The sequence below is a fragment of the Saimiri boliviensis genome, chromosome 9 (genome assembly GCF_048565385.1).
Source record: "Saimiri boliviensis isolate mSaiBol1 chromosome 9, mSaiBol1.pri, whole genome shotgun sequence".
Taxonomy (NCBI): Eukaryota; Metazoa; Chordata; class Mammalia; order Primates; family Cebidae; genus Saimiri; species Saimiri boliviensis.
In genome coordinates, this window is record NC_133457.1 from 117,315,408 (window position 1) to 117,342,402 (window position 26,995).

At 40.4% G+C, this 26,995-nt stretch overlaps 1 protein-coding gene across 12 annotated transcripts in view; it reads right to left on the minus strand.

Moving 5' to 3' along the window:
• BCAS1 (brain enriched myelin associated protein 1) overlaps positions 1 to 26,995 on the minus strand; it is a 118,064-nt gene that overhangs the window by 15,366 nt on the left and 75,703 nt on the right. For 4 of the 12 annotated variants that reach the window (XM_039479467.2, XM_074406672.1, XM_003932593.4 and 1 more), the window contains 3 exons: positions 23,025 to 23,237; positions 12,662 to 12,703; positions 4,002 to 4,169 (listed from right to left, as the gene is read on the minus strand). In XM_039479467.2, coding sequence (XP_039335401.2) covers positions 4,002 to 4,169; positions 12,662 to 12,703; positions 23,025 to 23,237 — 423 coding nt within the window. The remainder of the gene's footprint in view (positions 1 to 4,001; positions 4,170 to 12,661; positions 12,704 to 23,024; positions 23,238 to 26,995) is intronic. The other 8 variants (XM_074406673.1, XM_039479465.2, XM_074406671.1 and 5 more) reach the window with 3 other exon arrangements.

A 26,995-nucleotide genomic window follows, 5' to 3' on the forward strand; every position in this document is an offset into this window, starting at 1 on the left:
TTGGCATATGTTTGTAATCCCAGCTACTCGGGAGGCTGAGACATGAGACTCTCTTGAACCTGGGAGGCAGAGGTTGCAGTGAGTCGATATGCCATTGCACTCCAACCTAAGTGACAAAGCGAGACTGTCTAGAGAGGGGGAGGGGGAGGGGGAGGGGAGGGGGAGGGGAAAGGGGGAGAGGGGAAGGGGGAGGGGAGAGGGGAAGGGGAAGGGGGAGAGGGGAAGGGGAAGGAGGAGGGGGAGGGGGAGAGGGGAAGGGGGAGGGGGAGGGGGAAGGGGGAGAGGAGAGGGGGAGAGGGGGAGAGGGGAGGAGGAAGGGGAGAGGGGAGGGTGAGGGGGAGTGGGAGGGGAGGATGAGGGGGAAGGTGAGGGGGAGGGATGTAAAGGATAGAAAAGTAGAAAAGCAGTAATTTGGTGAATGGAGAAACTGAATACAAAGCAGAGGTTTTGCCATTGCGTTTTCTCTTTCATTAACTCAATTATTTAAATAAACTGATATTTTGCTAACAATATACAAAATTTGTTTGAAACATTTAATTTGGCTCAGCCTCCATCCCCCAAAACCCTTAGCGATGTGCCAGATGTTGTGTCTATTTTCAAGCTGTTAGAGTAAGTTTTTTCTTTCCTGCACCAGTTTGGAAGCTGTGAACATGTTACCAAAAAGCATTTCCTAAAAATAATTGCTAGAGCCAACTTCCAGAAATCTACCCAATGGGGACATTAACACATGTGCATAAAAGTAGGTGTGTAAGGATCCTCATGGAGTTTTGAGAAGCAACTGAGATAATCTGGGTAAGATACGTGGTGTGTGATCACTGGATATGAGGATAGAGTTAAAAATAAATGTCTGTTTTATTCTCCATGGGAAAAGAGACGGCACCTGTTTATGCTCACTGTTGTATCCCTTGTATCTGGAATATAATGAACACTCAATAATTATTCGTCGAATAAGTGAATGAATGAAATGCAAAAAGTTGAAAACATACCAAATCTCCATCTATTGAGCAATGGATTATCTGAGTATGATAAACCTAGACCATATAATTCAAATAAGTTGTTCTGAAGAATAAGCTGGTTCTCTATCAGGGGTTGCAAACTCAAATACCCACAGGGAAAGGACCAATAACATAAATGACTGAGCTAGACCGTGTGTGACAATAGGGAGTGGTAGGGATTTTGGAAAATCATCACTGGTTTATTTGAATTAATCACAATATAAATATAGTGTTGTAACGAAAGAAAAACAGAAAAAAAGACAATAATTAGAGTATCTGGAATTTTAAAGAAAATTCCTACAATCAGTATTTAAATTTTGCAAAGATAGTGTTCATGTTCCCAGGCCTTTTCATGGGCAATTGGTAATAAGAACAATAGACATCATGAGACCCAGTTCTAAGAATCCATTGGACATTGCTGGGGGAAAGTACGTCCTCACCTACCTTCATCCCTGTCCTATAGAAAATTGATTCCAAAGGTCACTTTTCTTTTCAATTTGTTTCCCTCAGAATTTAGACTTACCCATTTTCTACTGCCAATTTTTTTCCCCCCAAACAGCATCTAAGAGATAACGCTGGGGGATAAATTTAAGTAATATGAGACCTCATTAGAATTTAAGAATTTGTTTTAGATGGATGCTGTGAGTGCTTTAGAGGTCTTTTTTTTTTTTCATGCTTCTTTGGAGTTTCTTGTATTTTTCCCTGTTTTAAATGAAGGAGCTTTATGTTGGTTATTTGGAAAAGACTGTCATTCTGTTTGCTGTTTTTTTTTTTTTTCCCTGTATCTTTCAATTCAATCCAGAAATGGAAAAGCTGATCACTTTCAATATTATGATGAGCTATTTGGGGATCCCATTTGTAAGTTAGATGAGTTGCCAGAAACAGACCAAATGTTCTTTTCCTTCCTGGCATCATGTGAAAATTGGTTAAAAAAAACCCTCAAATCTTAATCTCCATTTTCACTGCTAAATTGCAGATCAAATGGCCAATGAGATAGATACAGTTTTGGCCATATGTACTGCCCACAATTGATCCTACACATTTTACTCCATAAGAATATAACAAGAAAAGAAAATGATTCCTGTCAACAATTTCTAACATAATTATTTCTAATATGCCTCAGTTCCCATTGGCAAGGGTTTTGTTTTGTTTTGTTTTGTGGGCTAGAAAGAATTCCTTAACAGGTTGAGCCTGTGAAATTAGAGAGTTGCTTTCTCAAAGGATTAAACTCCAAATACTCCTGAAAATAAAGGGACACTATAATGAAATTCTTGTTTTTCATTAAAAGAGAATTAAACTAATGACCTTTCACAGGCATTTTGGTTTTTTGTTCTCCAACTGATTTAGGTTTTGTTGCATTATATTATTTAAGCTCCTGGCTGTTTAGACATATAATGGGCATGGCTTTTTTAATAAACACCAAAAGATATCTATCCATCTTCTTTCTGTTCTACACAGATTAAAAGCATGGCTAATTCATTGACTGAGTTATATATTTCACTATTGGAATATTATATTGTCATTTCCTTATTGATCTATAAGCTAGTTTCGTCCAAATTTGTGTCACTCACATGTCACCTTCGGAAGTTTTGCCACATCTATATATAACTTGCACTATTTAATACTGAATCCTTAAAATATCTGATATTCTTTATGTAAACAAATGTATTTCAAAGAAAACCTCGTATCATTGCCATCGTGAGAAAAGCAGTGTCACTGAGCACGAACCAAAGAAAACTTTAAAAATAAATAAAAATATAAACAGAACGACTAAATAAAAAGTATATTTATGGTAAAAAAAATACGCAATAATAGTAACTTTTAGTTAGATGTTGTTGTGTGCCAAAGTTCAGACCCAACCACGATTAAAAAGCCAAAAAAAAAAAAAAAGATGTTGCTGTAGATGAAAAGGAAACACTTTTACACTGCTGATGGGAATGTGAACTAGTATAACTATTGTGGGAAACAGTGTGGAGATTCCTTGAAACACTGCAAGTAGATTCACCATTTGATCCAGCAATCCCACTACTGGGTATCTACCCGAAGGAAAAGAAGTCATTGTATGAAAAAAATACCTGCACATACATGTTTATTGCAGCACAATTCACAATGGCAAAGATATAGAACCAGCCTAAGTGTCCGTCCGCCAAGGAGTGGATAATGAAAATGTGGCACATGTACACAATGGAACGCTACTCAGCTAGAAAAAGGAATGAAACCATGTCTTTTGCACTGACTTGGATGGAGCTGGAGGCCATTCTTCTAAGTGAAGTAACTCAGGAATGGAAAACCAAATACCATATATTCTCACTCATAAGCGAAAGCTAGGCTATGAGGGTGCGAAGGCATAAAAATGATATAATGGACTTTGGAGACTCGGGAGAAGGTCGGGAGAGGGATGAGGGGTAAAAGACTATATACTGGCTACGGTGTACATTGCTCAGGTGACAGGTGCACAAAGTCTCAGAAATCACTGCTAAAGAACTAATCCATGTAACCAAAAACCACCTGTACCCCCAAAACTATTGAAATTAAAAAAAAAACTTGAACCCAAGCTCAGCTCTTTTTTGTTAGAAAGAGTTAGCAGGCATTAAAGAAGGGTTAAAGAATATTAGCAATAAATGGAGACTTTCTGTATGACTCAGAAGGAAAAAAGGGAATACTCTCACTACCCAATTCATATTCCAGTCATATTGCATACATACTGTCTAGACCAGGCGTCCCCAAACTACGGCCCGCGGGCCGCATGCGGCCCCCTGAGGCCATTTACCCGGCCCCCCGCCGCACTTCAGGAAGGGGCACCTCTTTCGTTGGTGGTCAGTGAGAGGAGCCCAGTATGTGGTGGCCCTCCAACGGTCTGAGGGACAGTGAACTGGCCCCCTGTGTAAAAAGTTTGGGGATGCCTGCTCTAGACGTATGTCTCCCACTACCTGTGGCACGAGCCCACTGTTCCCAGAAGCCGCTCTAGGTACTTCAGGTTTCCTATACTGGAAGTAAATGGCTTACCATTTGTCTGAGCAACGCCATCAGAGAGGTTCTTGGTTTGCTTTCTTCTCTTTTGGGTTTGACTTCTGTGGGTTCAGACATCGCATCTCCTTCGCTGAGGTCCGCTGTTCGTAAGGTCGATTCTACTTCCTCGGACTTTACAATCTCTACTGGTGATTCACACACCACCTGGATTATTTTGCCAGGTGATAAGAAAATGAAGAACAAAACATTCCCCCCAAACATGTTTTACAAAGTGGGGTCCTTGTTGCCCCCTGACCACACAGTAGCTACAGTTTTGAATCTATGACCATTTCTACACAGGCACATCTTGGAGAAGTAATGCTTATGTTGTACAACACATCAATTTCCAAGCAACTGTCACATTGACATGGAAGTGGCAGAATCCTTTCCCCAAGGGGAAGAACAGGTAGGATGTTCTTTTGGGGGACTGTTCTTCGGAGCATGCCCAGTACCCATTCCATTCTAGTGAGCCCACCTCCTTAATCTGCCGCCAAGGTGAATTACACTTGGCCTGTGTAGAAATCAGGAATAATCACAACCTTAAAGATGGTAACCATGACAGCTTCCAGTTCTCTTTCCAGTTCCCCTGCAACTGTGAAGAAACTGTCCTCTTTGTAGAAAAGAGAGTGTAAAAACCACTCAATTTAATCCACTCCTTCCTCATTAAGTGATATCCAACGTTCCCCCTGACCAGCCATTTGCCATTTCACTTAAGTGAAGTTTATGCTTTCAGAAGAAAAATGAACTTGGCAAGAAAATGATGGCTAAGCTGTTCACGGCCCTGGGCGTGGTTCCCAGTGAGCTTGATGTCCTCTGCCTCTGAGTGTCTGTGGGGGCTTGGATGGAAGGGCCATCGACCACACTCTGCTCTCAACTTCTGTTCTTTTGCAGTGCCTCACTTCATTTGTGCAGGGCCCCGGACACCTCTGGGACAGTTTCTGCATTTGTGTTGCTCCCTGCAACAGGACAGAGTGAATTGGCCGAGAGAGGGTTTTATCATTTCCTTTGTTTCCTCAGGCAGGGGCTGGCAAAACACTACCAAATCCAGCCCGGTGCCTGTTTCTGTATGGCTCCTGGGCTAAGGGCGGTCTTTACCTTTTAGTTTTGTTTATTTATTTAAGAAGCGAGGTCTCAGTATGTTGCCCTGGCTGGCTTTCAACTCCTAGGCTCAAGTGATCCCCCTACCTTGGCTTCCCAAGTAGCTGAGACTATCAGCACCTGCCAATGTGCCTGATGGATTTTATGTATTAAAAGGGTTGGAAGAAATATTCTAAAGGACAAAATATTTGGGGCGGAGACCACAAAGGGCCTATGAAGCCTGACATATTTATAATCTGGCCCTTTAAATGGCATGGTTTTCGTCTCCTGCCTCCCTAGAAAGTACCATGGAGTCAAAGGCATCCTTCTCATTTGTCTTTGCTGGGTCAGACCCCCAGCTTCCTTGGAGCCTTGCTCTTGGTGTCAGGGCACAGGGGAAGGGGACTTAGTTTTTTCCAAAAATATGGTCTGCTAAGAAACTGTTTTCTTTCCCTTCATATAGAACATACCATTGGTTTGCAAATGACCTAAAATTTCCAAATGGGGAAGAACCCTTGGTCTCTGTATTGTCACCTGATTCAGGAAATTGCCCATCAATGAATCAGCATGGAGAACACCCCAACATTTGGCAACTAAATCTTATTTCTTAAGCTAAATTAAATTTCTTAAGGTATCGACACAATTTCTAGTCTTTTCTTTTTTGTAAACAAAAATGGAAATTGGGGAGTTATAAACTCAAAAGTCCCCAGGAGGCAAGGCAGAGAATATCAGCACGGATTGACCAGACTTGACGAAAAAGAGTGATAGGGATGATGACAGACTAGAGTCAAGTTGTTCCATCTAAAGACGTTTAAAGATTAAAAACGCTGGATTGGCCAAACAAAACCTATCTGTGAGGAGGGGTCTGCGGCTGAGCTGCTGGTTTTGGACCCCAATCGATCTTTTTTTTTTTTTTGCCCAGTTGTTTCTTCTTCTTCTTTTTATTTTTATTATTTTATTGCAGTTTAGGTTTTGGGGTACATGTGAAGAACATGCAGGATTGTTGCATAGGTACACACACGGCGATGTGGTTTGCTGCCTTTCTCCCCATCACCTATATCTGCCATTTCTCCCCATGTGATCCCTCCTCAATCTATCTTTAAGAAACTAGGTGGAGACTGGAGCCATTTCAGAGACTGAGAGTGACAACAGAGCGTGGACGTGGATTTCCACATCTAGGACTGATTTAATTCAATTGCATTTCTGAAAAATAAGCATGAGCCACAAGAGCCCTTCAGGTGAGCCTGAAATGTAGGCAGTCTAACTCGTGGTCATAGAGGACACGCTCCAGAACACCTTGCTGGACTCTAAGTCACATCGGTACCCCTTACGGGTGTGCTAACCTAAGCTCAGTGCTCAGCATCTCCATGCTTTCATCTTCTCTGTGTGCAGGTGTCCCCAAACTACGGTCCGCGGGCCGCATGCGGCCCCCTGAGGTCATTTATCTGGCCCCCTGCCGCACTTCAGGAAGGGGCACCTCTTTCATTGGTGGTCAGTGAGAGGAGCACAGGATGTGTCGGCCCTCCAATGGTCTGAGGGACGGTGAACTGGCCCCCTGTGTAAAAAGTTTGGGGACGCCTGTTGGTGGGGATCGTACACATATCAGAAAGTTGTCTGCATATTAAATCAGGCAATACACGTCAAGTTCTTAACACCATGCCCTCAGTTAATGCTAGTGGTTGTTATTTGTGTTAATGTTAGAGATTTACTCCATGAGCATGAATTATCTGGATTATGTACCATGTACATATTCATTATTTAGAGATGATTATATTAATAGCTACTTCTTACTATACCTGGTGTTGTACAGGGTGTTTAATATTTTTTATAAATAGCATCAAGAAATAGTTTGACAGCTTAGGAAACGTAACATTATCCCCATTCTATAGATAAAGAGTGAATAATTGAATGACTTGGCCAAAGGCTAACCACAGGTGAACAGGCATTACAATGAGGATGGCATCTTCTGCAGTAACTGAATGTGTCGAATAGTGGCTTAACCAATGAAAACACAGAACAAGAAGTTGTGGGGTTGGTTCAGTGGCTTCACAATATCTCTAAGAACTTTGGCTCTTTCTGTTCTTGGCTCCACTATTCTTGGCATGCTAAATTTTCATCCTTTTATTTGTTACTTCATGGGAATAAAATAGCTGCCACAATTCCAGATATCACATCCTCAATCCAATGTTCTGAGAAGGAAGGAAGGTCACAGCCAAAGACTTGTTCCAAATAAACATCTGTATTTCGATCCCCTACCTCAGGGCACATAAATTTCACTGGTAGGAGCTAGTGCACATCCTTACCCCCAGGCTACTTATTAGTGAAGAAGATGAGATTACTAATTTAGACTAATCATGATCAAATACTTTGGGGGTACAAAGTTGGCAACTTTGCCTCAGACTAAGGGTAGAAGAGCAAAGAAATAGAAAATGGCTCTTAAGCAGATAAGGAACAGAGTTTGGGTTCAGAAGTGATCTGTCTTTGAGGCAGTGAGTTCTTTGTGTATGTGCAAAGATCTGGAGGAAAAATTACTCAGAAATAAAATGATCAGATTGTGTGGCAAGAACTCTGTAAATCAATTCTATTTAGATGTCAATAATTCCCTTGCTGAGCCTTTCCAAATGCGGAGAGATAATAACCCATAAATCCTGGGCCACAAGTCCATTCTCCAGAACACAACTATTGCAGTAGGTAAGAAAATATAGTACTTCTGGAGACTTCCACTAACTTTGAAGTCAGGTCAAGAAGCTGGCTTTTAGTAGCCAAGGAAAATCCACTGACATCCAGTGTGGAAATCCAGAACAATCTGGGCTAAGCAAGGATCTGATTTGCAGATACAAACATAAGAATTCAATTTTTATTTGGATACTTTTCCAAATTTATCCCAGGCCAGGGCTTCGGAAAAAGTTGTTTCCTATTTAGAATACATGACTACATCTGCACATTTTAATTTTGGGTATTATGAATGGACATAATTAAAATCAGATGTGTGCTATGTTTTAGAATTAAATCCCCCCTGCTTGATTTCTGTAGGGGATACAGTAGGCGCTGCATGAAGATGACTGGCACATTTAATACTGACAATACACATTTCACTGAAGGGTTTCCCTTTTTGCCTCAAATTGTATACTACACTTACTCTTGGAATTTGGTTATACAGTTTTTACTAGAGCTGTGGCTTTTGGAAATTAATTTATAGCAAAATAGATTTCCTCCATTTAAACTTCATGCACAAACAACATAGTATTAATATTAAAGCTTTTTATTTTAGAATATTTAAACGATTATTTTGATTGGATTTTTAATGTGATTGATTACAAAGACCTTCTAGAGTTTTGTTTTGTTTTTTTTTTTTCCCCTACTCAGTAACTATTCTCTCTCATCTGCGTATACATTCTAATTTTGCTTTGGGGGAACAATCTTTTCTAACTTCAAGGCTACGTAATTTGGATGAAGCCAATTGAAAAGGTCTAAACCAATCAACATGGTCGAGCTTCTCTACCGTGCTGGCTTAGAAATGACACCATGCAGCTGGGCACAGTGGCTCACGCCTGTAATTCCATACCGAGGCGGGCAGATCACAAGGTCAGGAGTTTGAGACCAATCTGGCCAATATAGTGAAACCCTGTCTCTACTAAAAATACAAAAATTAGCCAGGCATGGTGGTGTGCACCTGCAGTCCCAGCTACTTGGGAGGCTGAGGCAGAAGAATCGCTTGAACCCAGGAGGTGCATGTTGCAGTGAACCAAGATCGTGCTCCAGCCTGGGTGACAGAGACAGACTCTGTCTCAAAGGAAAAAAAAAAAAAGACAGCATGGCATGTGGCAGATTGCATTATTTCTCCAATTATTTACTCTATCTTCCTGCAAATGAATTACACCCCTGTGACCATTGATGTGTGACTTGTTTTAGTGAATGGAACATGGGTAGATATGACATATGCCATGCCTAAGCAGAAGCTTTAGGAGCCACTGCATGATTTACCCCTCCTGTTATTTTTTCTCTGCAACAAGAACTGCATGTCCTTAATGAGGGGACTGCTGCTTCCCTACTGATCTTAGCAGGAAGAGGTCACATGGCATAGCCAAAGCCAACTGATAGCTGGCTTGTAGCATTAGTGAGGAAAAACAAAATAAAGGAAAAAAAAAATAGCTGCTTTGCTATTGAGAAGCACTGAAATTTGGGACTTGGTTGTTAACTGCAACATAACCCGGTAAAAGCTGACTAATATAGCATAGGAATGCTTTTCAGTCAATGAAACAAACAAATTCCAGGACATGTAGGGTGCTACTTGACAAATAGCTTCTTTACCTTGGACTGAGTAATGTGATGTTGGAAAGCTGAAAATGAAGCCAGGCCAAGAAGGCTGAACCCAGGGAGAGCCCTGAATTAAACTTTATTTGAAACCAATTTACCTTTCTAGTGATGAGAGCCAATAAATGCCACTTTCTTTCTAATCTAGGTTGAATTGGGTTTTCTTTCACTTGCAACTGAGAGGTTACTTATTAAGAGAGAGAAAAAACAGAAGTACATGTTTCCTTGGTCTTACAGGTTATTGGAAGGAAATTCTTTTTTCATTAGCTAGAACATTAACTCAATTAAACAATGACCAAAACATTTGCTAATTACAACTGAAAGATTCTATCATTTCAAGAGTTAAAATAGATTTATTTCTGATAGGACCAGAAGCACATTCTAGGAAAAGCACTAAACTTCCACAGGCTTCAAAGTCTTATTTTTCCTTTCTGCGAAAAACTTTGAGAAATGTTGACATCACTCTGTCTTTTTTTTTTTTTTTTTTTTTAAAGAAAAATACAAGTGGGCCTTGCATTGGTTGATATATTGGTTCTGGAAAGTTGTAGGTAGAGAAATTTTAAAGAATAATCTCAACCACATTTTAGCCAGAAGTCTCTATTTAAAGTACTCTTCTAATATGGTTAATCACATCTAATTGTCCTGTTGTGCAGGTATAGAGTACTATACATTGTTTTGACTAACGCCTTCTCTCTTATCTGGCAGGAGGAAATTAAAATTAACTCTATTTTATATATTCCTTCAATCGGCATGGACACTGAGTCAGCTGTAAGCTGTATCATTTCACTAGGAAATATAATCCCTGATTACTGGGACATGCTCACTGACTATGTTGTCTCCTATTTGTTAATTTGTTAACAATTACTGCAGAAGGTGGCAAACTTTTCCTGCAAAGGCCTTGCCAATCAGTGTCTCTGTGGAAACTATTCAACTCCACTGCCTAGCAACGAAGCAGCCATAGACGATATGTAAAGGAATCAGCATGGCTGTGTTCTAATAATACTTTATTTCTCGACACTGAATTTGAATTTTGAATTCACATCATAAAACATTCTTCTTTTAATTTTTTTTCAACCATTGAAGATTGTAAACATCGTTTTTACCTTGTAGACTGTATTTGGCTCATGACCTATAGTTTGCTGTTCCCTAAAATTATTGACTTCCTCCCACATTTCAGGCTCTGAAGTAAGCACATTATAAGCATTATCTCATTTAATTCTCACAAGAACCATAAAATGTAGATGATATTATTATCCACCATTGAACAGATGAGTAAACTGAGGCTCAAGAGGTGGCATAGCCTGGAGATGATGGGATCAATGTCACACCCATCAGTCTCATTCCCTCCAAGCGACAGGCTGTCAGAAGATGAAATATTGATGCTGGGATCGGTGGCTCACTCCTGTAATTCCAGCACTTTGGGAGGCTGAGGTGGGAGGATCACTTGAGGTCAGGAGTTTGAGACCAGCCTGGCCAAGATGGTGAAAACCTGTCTCTACTAAAAATACAACAATTAGCCAGGCATGGTGGCGCATGCCTCATGAGAAATCCCAGCTACTCAAGAGGCTGAGGCAGGAGAATCACTTGAAACCGGGAAGTGGAGGTTGCAGTGAGTGGAGATCATGCTACTGCACTCTAGCCTAGGTGACAAGAGCAAAACTCTGTCTCAAAACAAAAATAAAACTAAAACAGAAAAGAAGATGAAATATTGAGCCTCAAAAATCAAAATGTCATTTGCAGGATTAAGTCATCTAAGGCAATTTTAATAATGTTTATTTTATTTAACAAACATTTTGCCTCCTTTTATATCCCTATCAGTTTTTGTATTACTATTTGGTGTCAATAATTTAACTTTTAATCCTATTTATATTTCTATTAAAAATTTCACACTAGCAAATGGAATACCTTCTGTTTGCCTATTAGAGATCAACTCTGCATTTTAGCATCTGAGCTGCGGGAAACACAGGGTTCCTTAAACAAGCAACTACATACACACATCCAAAGTGGTTTTCTTTAGAAAATTCAAAACCTGAACGCTAACAGATGCTACAGATTTTACAGACAGCTTTTAAACTTAAAGTTCTTGGGAAGAAGTCTTGAGGAGTTCCTCCTTGTAGGTTGCTAGAAGAGAAACTTTGACTTGCTAGAAAATAGCCAGTAATGCATGAGAACTTTCTGGAATTATGACAGACCTGAGCTTTGCTGAGCTGCTAAGATTGGCTCGAGAAAGGAAAGAAGGAAGGAAGGAAGGAAGGAAGGAAGGAAGGAAGGAAGGAAAACCAAACCAAACAGATTTCAAGGTTTTTCTCCTAACAAGAACCATAACATAGTCATTCTAATTTTTATTCCACATCACAGACAACACTTCAGGAATGTGTTTAGATGTTCAACATCTGTTCAATTCCCATAACTAAATGCAAATAAAAACACATGCCCTTTTTATGCAATAAGGGACATCCAGAATAAGCCAAACATATTTTGCTTTGGCAAAATGATAATGTTCAGTTTCTGTCTTAAGGTGCTGTGAATTCATTTATATCTACTTACAAAAATTTTCCAAAGATTGTACTTCTTTTGGGGCAGAGAGCTATTGTTTTGGGTCTGAAACTCACTAGGCCAATTTATTAATCTTTCTGGAAGATATGTTTTTGTGGTGTTTTATATAGCATCATCCCTTTTGGAGAGGAATGTACTGTCTTGAAAATTTTGACGATTTTTCTAAGAGATTAAAAGCCAGGAAAACAGTGAGGCGCAACATCTTTATCTCAGAGGTAGATCCATGGAGTCAGCTGTCTAACCTGAGACTGACATTCTCAGCATCTATTGCTGCAAGATGTTCTCACGCCTCGTGCAACTCCCTCTCCTGGGTACCACCCAAAGTTAGTAAGAAACTGGATCACCATGGAAATAAGAGTGATGAGCAGTCAAGGAGGAATGAAGCAGAAGGCGGAGCATCATTATCCCTCAAGGAAGCACAAAGCTGTTCTTACGTGTAGTAGACTCTTTCAGTCCCGACTGGTAACAGCGATAAAAATATGTGCTCTAATTTTGCATTTATTTTGCACTGATTCAATGAGAGTTACAAAAACTCATCCAATGTTATCCTCCAGGAGTCCCTAATCACATGATGGGGTAAAAGAGTCTACAAGAAATGAATCACTCTTGCAGCATGCGAGAACACAGGATCCCAGAGGTGAAAATGCCCAATTGTTCAACATGGCGGAAGATGAGAATGGAATGATTCTGCTGTGGAATGTGTAACTTACATTCTCCGCTGCACCTGTGGGGACTGTGTCCTCTTTAACTGACTGAAGATAAAAACAAAAGTGAGAGTTAAAAGGTTACCCCAAAAAATTATTACATAAAAGCAAAGGGTTAGCTGGGCTCACAGTCCTATGGTGCATTCGGGGACATTGAATTGCCTATGTACATCTCGTTCTAAAAAGACCTTGAAGGGGACTAACAAAAATGAAAACGGCATATATAAATTATAAATTGTTATGTATTTTAAAATGCAACGAAGAGAAAATTAAAACACAGACGCAGCCAGGATACAAATGGAGCAAGCAGAAAACACGCACTGCTGCAGGTAAGCAATGTACTTGGCTTTGTGTTTTCTAGCAGCTGATGAAAAGAGAGAAACGCAATTAATCATTCAATACAGAGTCACAGTTAGGTAAAAACAAAGATGCTGCTCAGGAACATTCTGGTAATAACTCCAGAGAAACTCTTTCAACGGTTCTTTTGAGCAAGTAGGCTCTGTAATACAATAAGCAGATCCAAGCTCTCTCCTGACCGTAGCACAGGGGTCAGCAGCAGGGGCCGCCGCTTTCATCAGCCCTCAGTCTAGGCCAAGTTCATCGGGCCAAAGTTCACCTTGACTAAAACACTTCTGTGGAAGGCTAGAGAGCTGCAGTCCTACACATCCACATTCAAACACCATTTTACTCCCTGGAGTAATTCTGTCATATACAGTTCTGCCCCAACTGGGATAGGAGTTACCCTGATTCTGTCAAAGGCCAAAGCCACAATCATTCTATCAGTTAGCCAACTTTGGAGTTCATTTTTGCATCTTTCTTTGGTGGTTTTAAACTTCTGGAGGGATGGGGGTGGATGCTACAGACCACTTTGAGACTCATTTGACAGATCTGGAGTCTCCTCCCAGAAAAATGAACATAAACAATATACTTTGCAAATAGTTTCAGGATTGAGACCCTCTGTGTTTCTCCTCTTGGATTACAAGTTAAGAACTCTGTCTATATCTATTTTGTTACTAAGTCCTATTTTTTTTTTTTCTTTAAGACATCCAGGGGGAGGGGAAAATAGGAAGTGATATTTACAAATATATCTTCTGCATTAGGCATCTTGCGTTATATATCATCTTACTGAAAGCATCCCCAAATGGTAACGATGATAACAATGATAAAAATACATGCTCCGATTTGAGTAAGAAGTAAGAGGTACAGAAAGGTGAAGCCACTTGTTCCAGTTAAACAGCTAGAAAGTGGTGGAAATAGTTCTAATGCATTTATTTTATATCTAAAAGCAAATTTACTCCTGCTATGATAACTTCAAGGATCAGAAACACATTTTTTCGTTAATTATGTGAACTTCTTTTTTCACATACAGACTTACTATTTCTCTAGATGGGATCTTCATACTGCATAATTTATTTCTATTTATCTTCTTCCCATAGTGAAGTTTCTCTGGGCACAAAAATGTCCCTGGCCGGGCGTGGTGGCTCATGCCTATAATCCCAGCACTTTGGGAGGCCGAGGCGGGTGGATCACGAAGTCAAGAGATCGAGACCATCCTGGTCAACATGGTGAAACCCCGTTTCTACTAAAAATACAAAAATTAGCTGGGCATGGTGGCACACGCCTGTAGTCCTAGCTACTCGGGAGGCTGAGGCAGGAGAATTGCCTGAACCCAGGAGACGGAGGTTGTGGTGAGCCAAGATCACGCCATTGCACTCCAGCCTGGGTAACAAGAGCGAAACTCCATCTCAAAAAAAAAAAAAAAAAAAAAAAGTCCCTAAAAGGGATTGTCAAATTTCTGGAAGCTTCTGATGATCAGGAAATTGTAGTGTATTCAGAAGAAATTAGCACTAGTGTTGCTGTATTAGTCCGTTTTTATACTGCTATAAAGATACTACCTGAGACTGGGTAATTTTTGAAAGAGGTTTAATTGACTCTCAGTTCCACATGGCTGGGGAGGAAATTTCATTGCTCACTGTATTTCAGAAGCAACTGGGAACTTGGTGTGCATTCCATCATCAATGCAGGTGATGGTGAGGAATAGAAGGGGCTGCTTCTGAACAGATTTTTTGAAATCTTCATTATGGATTCAGACCTCTACATCTTTCTGATGCTTTAAATCTGATATTATAAATATTGTCTGTTTCAAAAGGAATTGCTATTTTATATTTTTAAAGTCAGATTACTTAGCAAAGCACTCGTTTTGGGAACTAATACAGTTGAGCATCTCTCAAACTTCAGTGATTTTCATACCATGTTCTAATTCTTGACCACTTCTATTTATTTGATGTTTTTCTTTAAACTGACTCTTTTTACTTAAATACATATTTACTTAATATTTTTTACTTAAATGTATTTTACTTTTTTAAGTAAATATATTTTAAAAGAAATGCCTTCTTTGGGAGGCTAAGGCGGGCAGATCACGAGGTCAAGAGATCGAGACATCCTGGCCAACATGTGAAACCCCGTCTCCACTAAAAATACAAAAAATAGCCAGGCATGGTGGCGCATGCCTGTGGTCCCAGCTACTCGGGAGGCTGAGGCGGAAGAATCACTTGAACCCAGGCGGAGGTTGTAGTGAGCTGAGATTGCGCCACTGCACTCCAGCCTGGTGACAAAGCAAGACTCCATCTCAAAAAAAAAAAAAAAAAAAAAAAAGAAATGCCTTATCATTACAGTAAAGGTCATATCAACATCAGATTGTCCAAGAGCCATCCTAAATCATTTTGAACTATTTTTGTACATCTGCACGCTGGCCTGCATTTGTTGAAAAATGCAGTTAATATAAGAATTTAAAGATGGATAAGAAGAGGTCAGGTTCTGATCCCCCTTTAGTGTTTGACGGATATAAAAGAAAATCTGCTCAGAACCCAAGTCTAGAGCACCATACACGGTGGAATCAGGTACAAATTTAGTGTTTCGGCTATGCAACCTTGGGCAAGTTAATCACACTTCTCTGCATCTCAGTTCGCTTACCCAAAGTTTGACTGTCAGACTATCATCTACCAATCATAGGGTTGTTTTAAGGAAAAAATAAAGCCTGTGTAGGGAAAATCATGGCTGAAGCGCAGCTGTGACTCGCTGAAGCCTGGTTGCTGGAGTCAAACCCACACAGTTCCTCTTGGTACTTACATGAAGACCCTCGTTTACCTGGGAGTTGGAGATCCTGGAAGGTATGTATATGGGGGATAGTCAAGAACAACTTGAACCACGTCGGTAATTAGGCTACACTTGTCTAGAGGCTTTTCTATAAGCCAGAATGTACTGAAGTAGAGCAAAAATAAAGGTTTCGAGAATTGGACCTAAAGAGAACTTACCAGGAGAAATCAGAACTCCAGAATCAGCAACCTCCAGGGTTTGTGGGAAACAGTGGTTCTGGGTAGGCTGCTGGTGGCTGGTTGAACAACTTAGTTCAGCTCAGCTAATCTCGAATTGGGTGCGTGACGAGGAGAAAAAGGGCTATATGGATGCTGACGGTGAGTCTTACCAAATGGGGTCACTCTGGGCCCCAAGCAGCTCTAGGGGGATTCTCCTTCCAGAGCTGAGCATGGCGTGGAAGGAGAAAGTTTTCCACCTGCTGCCGTGCAAGAGACAGGTGAACTCTGGGGGGGCTTGGGAATCCCAACAGTAGTGATGAGTGGAATAAATTGGCATGGATCATCTCCTTGGTGGCTGCGGTGGTGGCAGTGGTGTGGCTTGGGGGTGACCACCTAGTAGGACATATGGCAGCCCAGGCTGATTCATGATCACCTATCTTGGACTCCTGGAACTATCTGGACAGGATGTGTGTGGCCATGGATTCATTATGTTCAGCATTCTATGAAAATCTCTGATATTTATTTTGCTCATGTAAAGCACTTGGCACAGTACATGCACATGGCATATTATCAATTAACTGTAGCAATTTTTTAAAAAATGCTGGGAAAAGTGACATTGGCTAGGTCTACTAGACCTATTTAGGACTTTTCTGGACTAATTCTCTGCTGCTTTTGAAACGTCCTTAAGTCTGCTTGGGCCAGATGTATGTTTGCTATGGAACCCCTTAGAAACAGACACGTTTAACACTGCTAACTAATAGGTTATTTTAGGTTCCAGAGTTAGAATGGAGTAGGGGACAACATGGGTATCAGTTAAAATCTTGATGACCCAAGTACCGTAACAGAGCGGCATGCTGACCTTTGAAAATCAAAAGTTCTAGGTCATACTAACTTTAGCCCATTGTGTCATTATTTTGAGATTCATATTATTTAATTTTGGACTGCATTAGTGAACCCACAAGCTTGTAAACTTGATAAATGTTCTTTTAACTTGGTCATTTGTTGTCCAAATTAACTGATAAAAATTTTGAATAAACAGGGCCAAGGCCAGATTCCAGAGGCCTTCCCAAAGACAGCTCCATGTAGTGTGCTTTGTTCCTTAATAAATATTCTTTGTTGGCTTGCATTCCTCCAGCTTATTAGCATGCAGTAGATGCAACTGCACAGAGCTGAAAAAATAATAATGCTAATAAAGATGATGACAGCCCACATTACAGGGCCACTCTTAGGCTATTATAGTCAGGCAGTGAGTTAAGTGTTTTATGTTGTATTCCAAGCTAGTATTCAAAATGGAAACCAATCTTCTTTAATTTCTAGTTCTCTACTGGAACGTCTATTAAATTTTGCTCTTACTTGAACACCACACCTGCCTTTGCAGCTTGAGGTATGTCTCTACTCTCCTTGAAAGCTGACTGATGTCAGCTTGAATTGCTTGAATCCAGGAGGCAGAGGTTGCAGTGAGCCAAGATTGCACACTGCACTCCAGCCAGGTGGACAGATTGAGATTCCATCTCAAAAAAAAAAAAAAAAAAAGTGTGGTTCAATCTCTGCAGACTGAGAGGGGTTTATCCGGTCCTTAAGCTTCCCAGGACCATTACAGCATCCTCTTTGAATCAGTTCTTTGAGCAAAGCCTGGATCTCACATTTAACTTCTATTTGTATTGAGCATGGTTTCCATGCTCATTCATAAAGACAAGTGAAGGCAACTTCTCCCTTCTTTCTGTATGTTCTCTATATAGCAGGAAGCCTATGAGCCAGGGAACCAGGAGCATCATTTTTCAACTCATTATTTTCTACTGCCAGTGAGTACATTGTGGTGGGCAATCTCAGAGGAGGACAAAAAATGACTTGATTCTTCCACATTGGGAACGAGCTCAGGAAGAGAATTGTAGAGACAAGCAGAACTGGACGGCAGTGGTGACAAGGTGGCTCACTTTGGTAGAAATGATTTGAAAGTCCAGTTCAGGCTGGGCGTGGTGGCTCATGTCTATAATCCCAGCACTTTGGGAGGCTGAGGCAGCGGATCACAAGGTCAGGAGATCGAGACCACCCTGGCTAACACAGTAAAACTCCGTTTGTACGAAAAATACGAAAAATTAGCCGGACATGGTGGTACATGCCTGTAATCCCAGCTACTCGGGAGACTGAGGCAGGAGGCCGAGGTTGCAGTGAGCCAAGATTGCACACTGCGCTCCAGCCTGGGGGACACAGTGAGACTCCATCTCCAAAAAAAAAGAAAGTGTGGTTCAATCTCTGCAGACCAAGAGGGGTTTATCAGGTCCTTAAGCTTTCCAGGAGCATTAGAAAACATACAGAGTGTGATTCTCCTTCAAATCCTAAAAGCAGAATCACTCTTAGTCTTTTGGAATGAACCGGACATCTGGCTACTATCTGGTGAAACTAAAAATAGTCCAGCCTCATTAACAATGATAATAAAAATCTAGTTTAAAATCTACAGGATCCTGTTTGGACATTTATATTGCTAAGAATAGGGAGCTAAACAGAAGATAATGTATCCATAGAAACTAGAATAACAGAGTTTCCTTTAAAGAGCAAATTAAATTCTTAAAGTTTCTTTAAAAGACTTTCATATGGTAACGCTTAAGCCAGCATTTGTCCTGTTCCCAGTGGGTCTTCCATAACCATCATTTTGATCATGTGACAGCTCTTCTGAGCTCATTAATTTCACAGTAGCCCTCAGACATTTTCTATTAAGCCCAGACTGGTCAGCCCATCTTTCAAGTGCTTCCATAATTGTCCAGACATATGCGCAGACTTTCTTAACTAGAATCCCCATGGGAAGGTGTTAAAAATCTGTATTTGAAACAAATCACCCAAATGATTTAGATAATTTTTTAAAGTTCTTAAGTCTATTTTGACCTACACTGATTGCTCCCTCTTCTAAACACCCATAGCATTTGTTACCTGTACTCCAGAGTAACACGACATTGCAAATTTCATTGTTTTAGAATGGGGTTACAACTCACTGAATATCACTCATTTGGCATTCTTTTTTTTTTCTTTTTTTATTCAGTCCTCCCAATGAACATGAAAGATAGATGTCATTGGCCAATTTTGTAACCGAAGAAACTGAGGCTCGAGAGTTTAAGTGCTCCGCTAAGATTCAAGCAGGCAGTAACTGTCAGACCTGAGATTTGATAATGATAATGTCTCTGTGGCTTCAGAGCTCACATTCTTTTCCCACTCCACTCTTTGTCTCCCCCAAAGGAAAGCAGAAAAGGGGCTACTTTGAAGATATTCCAAGTATATCAATTATTAATTACAAATACATATGGATGTGTGTGTGTATGTATACATATCATGTTCCTCCAAATGGATTTCAAGGCTTTTGATGATAGCAAGAGTTTTTTTTTTTTTTTTTTTTTTTTTTTTTTTTTTTTTAAGATGGAGTTTCTCTCTTACTGACGAGGCTAGAGGGCAATGATGGTGCGATCTCGGCTGACTGCAATTGCTGCCTCCTGGGTTCAAGCAATTCTCCTGCCTCAGCCTCCCAAGTAACTGGGATTATAGGCATGTGCCACCACACCTAGCTCATTTTGTATTTTTAGTAGAGATGGGTTTCACCATGTTGGTCAGGCTGGTCCTGAACTCCTGACCTTAGGTAATCCACCTGCCTCAGCCTCTCAAAGTGCTGGGATTACAGACATGAGCCAGTGCGCCCAGCCAGCAAATGAGTTTTATACTTATTTTGTACTTAGGGTGGTGTTGACACCAGAAGCCACATGTGGGTGTTCAGTCATGACCACTGGTTCATACTTGAAGAAATGATGACTTCATTCATTGAACACATATTATATATCAGGTGTTTTATATGTACAATAATTGGTTTCTTATAACAACACTGTGAGAAAAACACAGTCCTTATTTTACAGATAAGAAAGGAGGGTGGTCTTTGAGTGGTCAAGCAATTTGCCTAGGGATACAGCTCAACCTTTCTGATTCTGCTATGTAAGCCTTGCCATACACAAGAATTATCAAGATTGTGTATCCCAGCCCTCTTATTCAACAAATGAGGAAAAAGCAGCTCAAATAGTGTAAATAATTTATGTAAGGTCACAGAGCAAGTGGCAACCCAATTTACCTAGAACAATAAAGAGTGTATTTACTCCAGTTAACTGCATTTTCAGCACGTTTTTGAAAGTACAACATAATTTGAAATTAGTTTCCTTACAGGTATTTTTTTATTTTATAATAAGAACTACTCTAGCAATAACAACTATAAATCAAAACCACTTATATTTCATATCCATAGCCTGTTCTGGGAAAAATTCATTTCTGCTGCCCATAACCACAGGCTTCTAAACTTTAAAATTGATATGTTTGAAAGCTTTTCAACTAAAAGAGAAAGAAGGAAGAGAGGTCAGGGTTAGTCATCAGTGAAAATATAAGAAAATATGAGAATTTCCTAGCTTTCCCTTTGTATTTTTTAAAACTCTTGCAAATTTTACAAGGGTGATTTTATAATCATAGTCTTCGTAATTTAAAGAAAAGAAAACAAAGGTCCTCATTTTGTTTTCTACTAGAACATAAACTTCCTTACAAGAATATAAGCCAGGAAAGGGCAGGCATTTGTTTACTGCTACTTTTTCAATGCCTAATATTTAGCACAAAACAGCTTAGCACAAAGAAAGTAATTAATATATTGTTGACTAAGTAAAACTTCCCTGTAGAGCCTTTTCTTCTTATTGGGTTCAAGAAGGAGAGACACAGGGAATTTGGTTTTTGAATTCTTTTAACTTCATATTTTTAATGATCTACTAAATAAATAAAGCTAAATAGTGGCCCAAAAGACAGTGACACTGAAATAACTGAAATTCTATCATTAGAGAGATGAATGTCAAGTTGTCCTGACTTTGTTTTTCAACGGAATAGCTTGAACTTCAAAGAAGAACCATTGTATCTCTTGCAGATTCCAAACATTAAATAAACCCTTGAGGCAATAGTTTAGCAGCCTTCACAAACTGGACAGTACAGAAAGATAAAGCAGTCGGCACAGTTAGCTCTCCAACCCTTCTGAGCACAGAGGAAACAGATGAGAGGTGACAGTGATTGTTCAATCAGTACTTTTGTATAAGGTCCGGTGTTGGGGGTTTTATCGGCACTATTTCACTGAATCCTTACTTCATTTGTATGGCATAGGTACTAATATCATTTGCATCTTACAAGTGAGGAAACAAAAGCTCATAGAGACGAACTGAGACTCAAGGTCAGATCTGTCCAATTCCAAACATTCAGCTCTTCCATCAGTGTTTCTCAAACTTCAGCCCCTGGCACACCACCTACGTGGTTTTTGCCACATTGTATCATCTGTAGCAGCCATGGAAATGTGCTGCTCAGATTCCTGCAAGAAAGACAGCCCCACCTGTCATGACGTCAGCTTCCACTCCTCTCCCTGGAGGCTCCAACCAACTGGGAATGACAGGAGTCCTGGGCCATTCATTCCTGTCTAGCACAGGCCTCCCAGAACGGGCCATCGGTACTCTATGATTCTCCATTGGCTTGGTCAGGACTTTTTTAGTACCACCCTCAGTTTGAGGTTTTCCCCACCCAATCCTTCCTTCTTGTTCTTTCTTCCCACATGGTCAGACTTCTCTGTAGTCTGAAGGCTCTCTCTACCCAGCCCTGCCACTCCTCCTTCTCCTTCACAGACATATTCCTCCAATAAATCTCTTGCATGTCAATTCTGTCTCAGCGTCTGCTTCTTGAAGGACCCAAATTCACCATTACCTATCTGCTATCAGAACCATTATTGATGTGAAGACCATCCTTTTCATTAGATTCCTTTTTAGACAAAATACGCTTACTTTAACCTGCAGCAAAATATACGGTAATCTCAAATTTAATGTGCCAGCTCTATTTTTCCTAAGACACCTTGAATATGCATATGAATATATGATAATCATTTAACTAAAATTATTCATATATGGACCACTTAAGTCTTCTCGCTTGTCTCCAGTACATACATACAACTCACTTGGAAATTGTTTCTTCCATTATATTGCGGGTAAAAGATATTTTAAGATAAGTAATGGTGGGTGATGAAGAAAAAGGATTACAACAGAATGTGTCAACTGACATCATCCAGAGTTTTTATGAAACATTGAGGACTGTGTTCTGGGAAGAACCTAGAAGAAAGATTTCCGTATAACAGGAAGCAAACAGGAAGAGGCCCCGCATCCAGCTGGATTCTGGACGAGGGAGTAAAGCTGACACCACAGTGACATCTGCATTCATCATCTGCTTTGTGTGGTGTGCCAAGTGCAATATATGTTTTGACGAAATTATGAAGTTAGATTTTTCCAGCTCTGTGAATTACACCCACCCCCTCATCTCCAACGTCTTGCTCATCTTTTGGCCAAATTTAAAACAGATAAAAGCTCTGCACATGTGTAGCAGCTGGGGCTTGCTCAGCAATGATAATTAAGGAATAGATCTCAAATAACACAGCCCCACTCCCCCTGTCCTTGCACCACTCATACCTCGGATGGGAACAAAATCAGACAGTGATTTGACTTTTCCCGTCAAAGAGCACAGTGTGTGCTTACCCCACAGGTGAACTGATGGACACCCTAGGTTTCTAAAAGGAGAGTGAAGGCCTGGTGGCTCATAATGAATGATTCTGTCTGGCTGCAGAGGAGTGAAGACAGAGAGCCCATAGGTGGTTCGTCTTGCCAGAGTAACAATGCTCAAAGCGGCCAGGAAGAAGCCAGGGTCATAAACCATTTCAGAAGGAAAATGAAATCATGAAATACCACAACCCTCTGTCACGAAATGAAGTCATTCAAAGAATGAAGAATTCTACTTGTTCATTTCCTTTTCTTCCCCATGAAACACATGTTTATAACATGGCAGGCATTTCATTCTGCCCAGGAACACACAAGAAGGCTTCAACTCAATGGCAAGTCGAGTCATTTTGAAGAAGAAAAAAACACCTTCCATACATTGTTGAGTCCAAGACTTGGACCAACAGAAACAATAATTTCTCAAGTCATCCCTGCCCTGGCGACTCTCTAAAGCTTGAAAATCAGACTTACCTTTTTCCAAAACAGTTTGCTCAGAGGCAGAGAAGGGGGACTTGATTTCTCCTTGGTGCTCTCCTTCACAGTTTCAGGGGTTGTCACGGACTGCGTGTGCCCTGATGGGTTGCAGCCTTTGGAATTCTTGGCAGCCCCTTGGGTCTCCTGGGATGTAAAGTTGGCTTTCTCTGACTTCAGGTCAGCTGAAGTGGTGGGTGACTTTTCAGCACCCTAAAGAGTTAAAAAATGAAGGGGAAAACACTCAAAATTTTAAAAATGGAAGATCTCTTTTTAATAAACATGGAGTGAGGCTATATATGTTACTTTTCTTCTTTACATTTTTCTGTATTTTTAAAATTGTTACTGTGAATGTGGATTTGTGTTAAAATCTGAGAAAAAGTCAAGATATTTTTCTAAGAATTAACATGGACAGATTATTAATTACGTTTATGTAAGTAACTTATTAGGAATCAAGGTGAAGGTAAGAGGCCCTTTGCTGTTAGACTACAAAGTTCTTACATAGGTCACTGGTCTCCAAATGGTTTCAATCAAGTTCCCATCAGTAAAAACATTTTGAATTTCTACCTTCAATACATGCCTACATATTTATGCATCTATTATAAGCATTTATTGTTTTACTAATCAAAATTAGAAATTAAAGAAGAGTTAAAATAAATATATAGAACTTCTGAAATTTTTCTCCACACTTCACTTTGGGGATGACTGAGTTAGGCTACAAAGTCAGCAAAAGGTAGCTAGGCTGGAACTTGATGAGGGGGTTTTGAACCGGAAGAGTGTCCACAAACCCTATTTCTTCATTTTTAGATGCAGCCCCTATAATGAAAACATTTCTTCAAATGTCGTCTGTTCAGTCTTCCTTTCCTCCCCATCCTTCCCTCTGTCTGCCTCTCCCTCTGTCCATGTCTCCTCCTTCCCTTTCTGTCTCTCTCTCTGAACAGCTGCACTGAAGTCCAATTCTAAGACATCTGATTTCTTCAGCACGGGGGTGTTAATTTCTATAGTCTGCCACCCACTGAGTCATGAGAGAAAGGAAGAGTTGGGAGAATTATAGTCAGAATTTATCTTGACATGAGTGAATATTGGTACTCATAATTTTAACAAGTTCATCTGATCTAACCTCTTTTTTTTTTTTTTTTCCTCTCCGAGACAGAGTCTTGCTTTGTCATGCAGAGCTGCAGTACAGTGGCATGATCTTGGCTCACTGCAACCTCCGCCTCCTGGGTTCAAACAATTCTCCTGCCTTAGCCTCCCATATAGCTGGGATTACAGGTGCACGCCATCATGCCCAGCTAATTTTTGTATTTTTAGTAGAGACAGGATTTCACCATGTTGGCCAGGCTGGTCTCAAACTCCAGGCCTCGTGATCTGCCCACCTTGGTCTTCCAAAGTGCTGGGATTACAGGTGTGAGCCACTGCGCCCAGCCTGACCTAACCTCTTAATCCTAAATGTCTTCATTTTATGATTTTTTGCTCTGGATACTTGTAGCTCAATCCCTTTAAGTTCCCAAAGATGTAACAACCCTTGATTCAATTTTTCAACTAAAAGAAAAACATATATTGCAATAAAAATGGGGTATGGGCCAGGTATGGCATCTCACACTTGTAATCCCGGCACTTTGGGAGGGCCAACATGGGAGGATTCCTTGAGGCCAGGAGTTCAAGACCAGCCCTGGCAACATGGTGAAACCCCATCTCTACAAATAATAAAAAATTAGCTGGGCATGGTGGCTTGCACCTGTGGTCCCAGCTACTTGGAGGCTGAGGCAGGAAGATTGATTGAGCCCAGGAGGCTACAGTGAGATGTGATTGTGCCACTATACTCCAGCCTGGGCAAAAGAGCAAGACAGCATCTCAAAAAAAGAAAAAAAAAGAATATGGACAAATTCAGAAAGTTTGATAGTATTTTTTGATCCTGGAAAGAGTCTTAAGCCCACCTGACGCAATGTATGAATTTTCATTAATGGGGAAACTGAGGCCAATGATCTGCCCAATGCCGAACAAGGGCATAACCTGGCCTCAAATCTGAAATTATGGCTCCTATCTAGAGCTCTTCCCAGGCAGCATATTGCTCCTCCAAAGGATGTTTGCAAATAACATGAATTTTACTATTTGATGCAAGACCCAAGATCTTCTTCACTGAATTTTTTTAATACTATGAAGGAGTCATTCATTGAGCAGATTTAAGTTCAAATCAAGATAAAGAACTAATGTTAGGAAATGAATTTTGTGATAGTTGATAGTGGAATAACTCCAGTTCCATTTAGAAGTATAAAAAATGGCAAAGTGCTGGAATTTAAAATAACCTTTGCATTTTACAGACAGTGAAGTCAAAATGGCTGAGCTCATAAAATTCTGCATTACAAATGTCCCAAATAGTCTTCAGCACCTGGTGCTATTTTAGCTCTAAACGGTAATTAAAGTAAAGGGGACTGGTTAAAGGATAAGTATTCCTCCCACTAACACACGCATGCTAAGTTGCTTGCTTTCTTTTTCAAAAAGTAAGAGAAAGTATTATTCATCAATTCATTTAAAAGCCACCTTGAGTGTCTTCTATGAGCTGTGGTACATACTAAGTGTTAGAGGATGACAGTAAACAATGCCACAAACAGATGTAAAATTTCAACTGTAATAAATGCTAGCGGGTGGGGAGGGGATTTGGGGCTCTTCCTCTCAACCCCACAAAAAGCTAAATCATGGAGTTTGATCCACTCATGACAATCAGGGGAGGCTTTACTGAGAAAAAGATGGCTGTGCTTTGATCTGAAGAGTGACTGAAACTTAACCAGGAAGGCACAGGGAACAGCTGCTGTAAGGTCCTTTGGCAAGTGTCGGAGCAAAGTGGTCAAGTGTGGCTACTTCTCCAACAACATCCTCTCCTTCTGCTTTCCTGGGAGAATCCCCATTTGCCCCGTGGTCCATTTTAGACCAAGCATCTGGGGGGTTGGGGCTGACCTCATCCCCATCTCTAAGAAAGGACTCTGGTTTGCTTTAAGCCAATCATCAATCCTGCCAAAGTCATTAGAAGGGAGGCTTCATGGCCCCACGCTATTTTGGTGTAACTTCCGTGGCTTGCTTTGTATGCTTTCTAAATGCTGTGTTATTTTTTTGGCTCAAGGGTTCCCTTTGATGTGCATTTAGCCCACTTACCCAGAGTCATGCAGAGGTTACGAAAAACAAGGCTCCCAAGTCCTGGAGTGCTAGAATTTCCCTGGGACAGCTCCAGTTTACCTAATGCATTACATATTTGGCCATTTTCATCACTCAGCCACCACCCTCTCTCTCTCTGCCTAGTCTCCCTGGACCATTCACTGCATCTTGAAGAGATAATTTCCAACTTTAAACTTTCATCTGATGACAAGAATAAAAGGTAACACTGACAGACACTGTTTTAAGCACCTGAATGTCCTGACAAAAGTCCTACGAGGAAGAAACTATTTTTCTTTTCCATTTTAAAATTGATGGATCATAGTTGTACATATTTTTTGGGGGGCTACATGTGACATTTTGATATCTGTATACAACATGTAATGATTAAACCAATTAAACCAGGGTAACTGGAATTTCCATCACCTCAAACTTTTATCTTTTCTTTGTGTTGGGAACTTACAATTCTTCTCTTCTAGCTATTTTGAAATATCCAATAAACTAATTTTAACTATAATATCCCAATGGTACTATAGGAAGACACTAATTTTTATGTCAATTTCACAGACAGGGAAATCTAGTTACTTGGTGGTTAAATAACTTGCCTACAGTGACACGAATAGGGGTGCAGAGCTGACAGTTGAATCCAGGGAGTCTGATCCCCAAACGCAAGCATTAATAGTAACTCTACTATACTGTTTCCAATGAGTCAAGGTTTTCAGCTGCCTGGGTCATTCCACTCATCAGTGATGGAAATGTCTATACCACCATTCTCAACAAGCGCAATATACAGCAAGACATAATATTGTCTTTGTTCTTGGAAG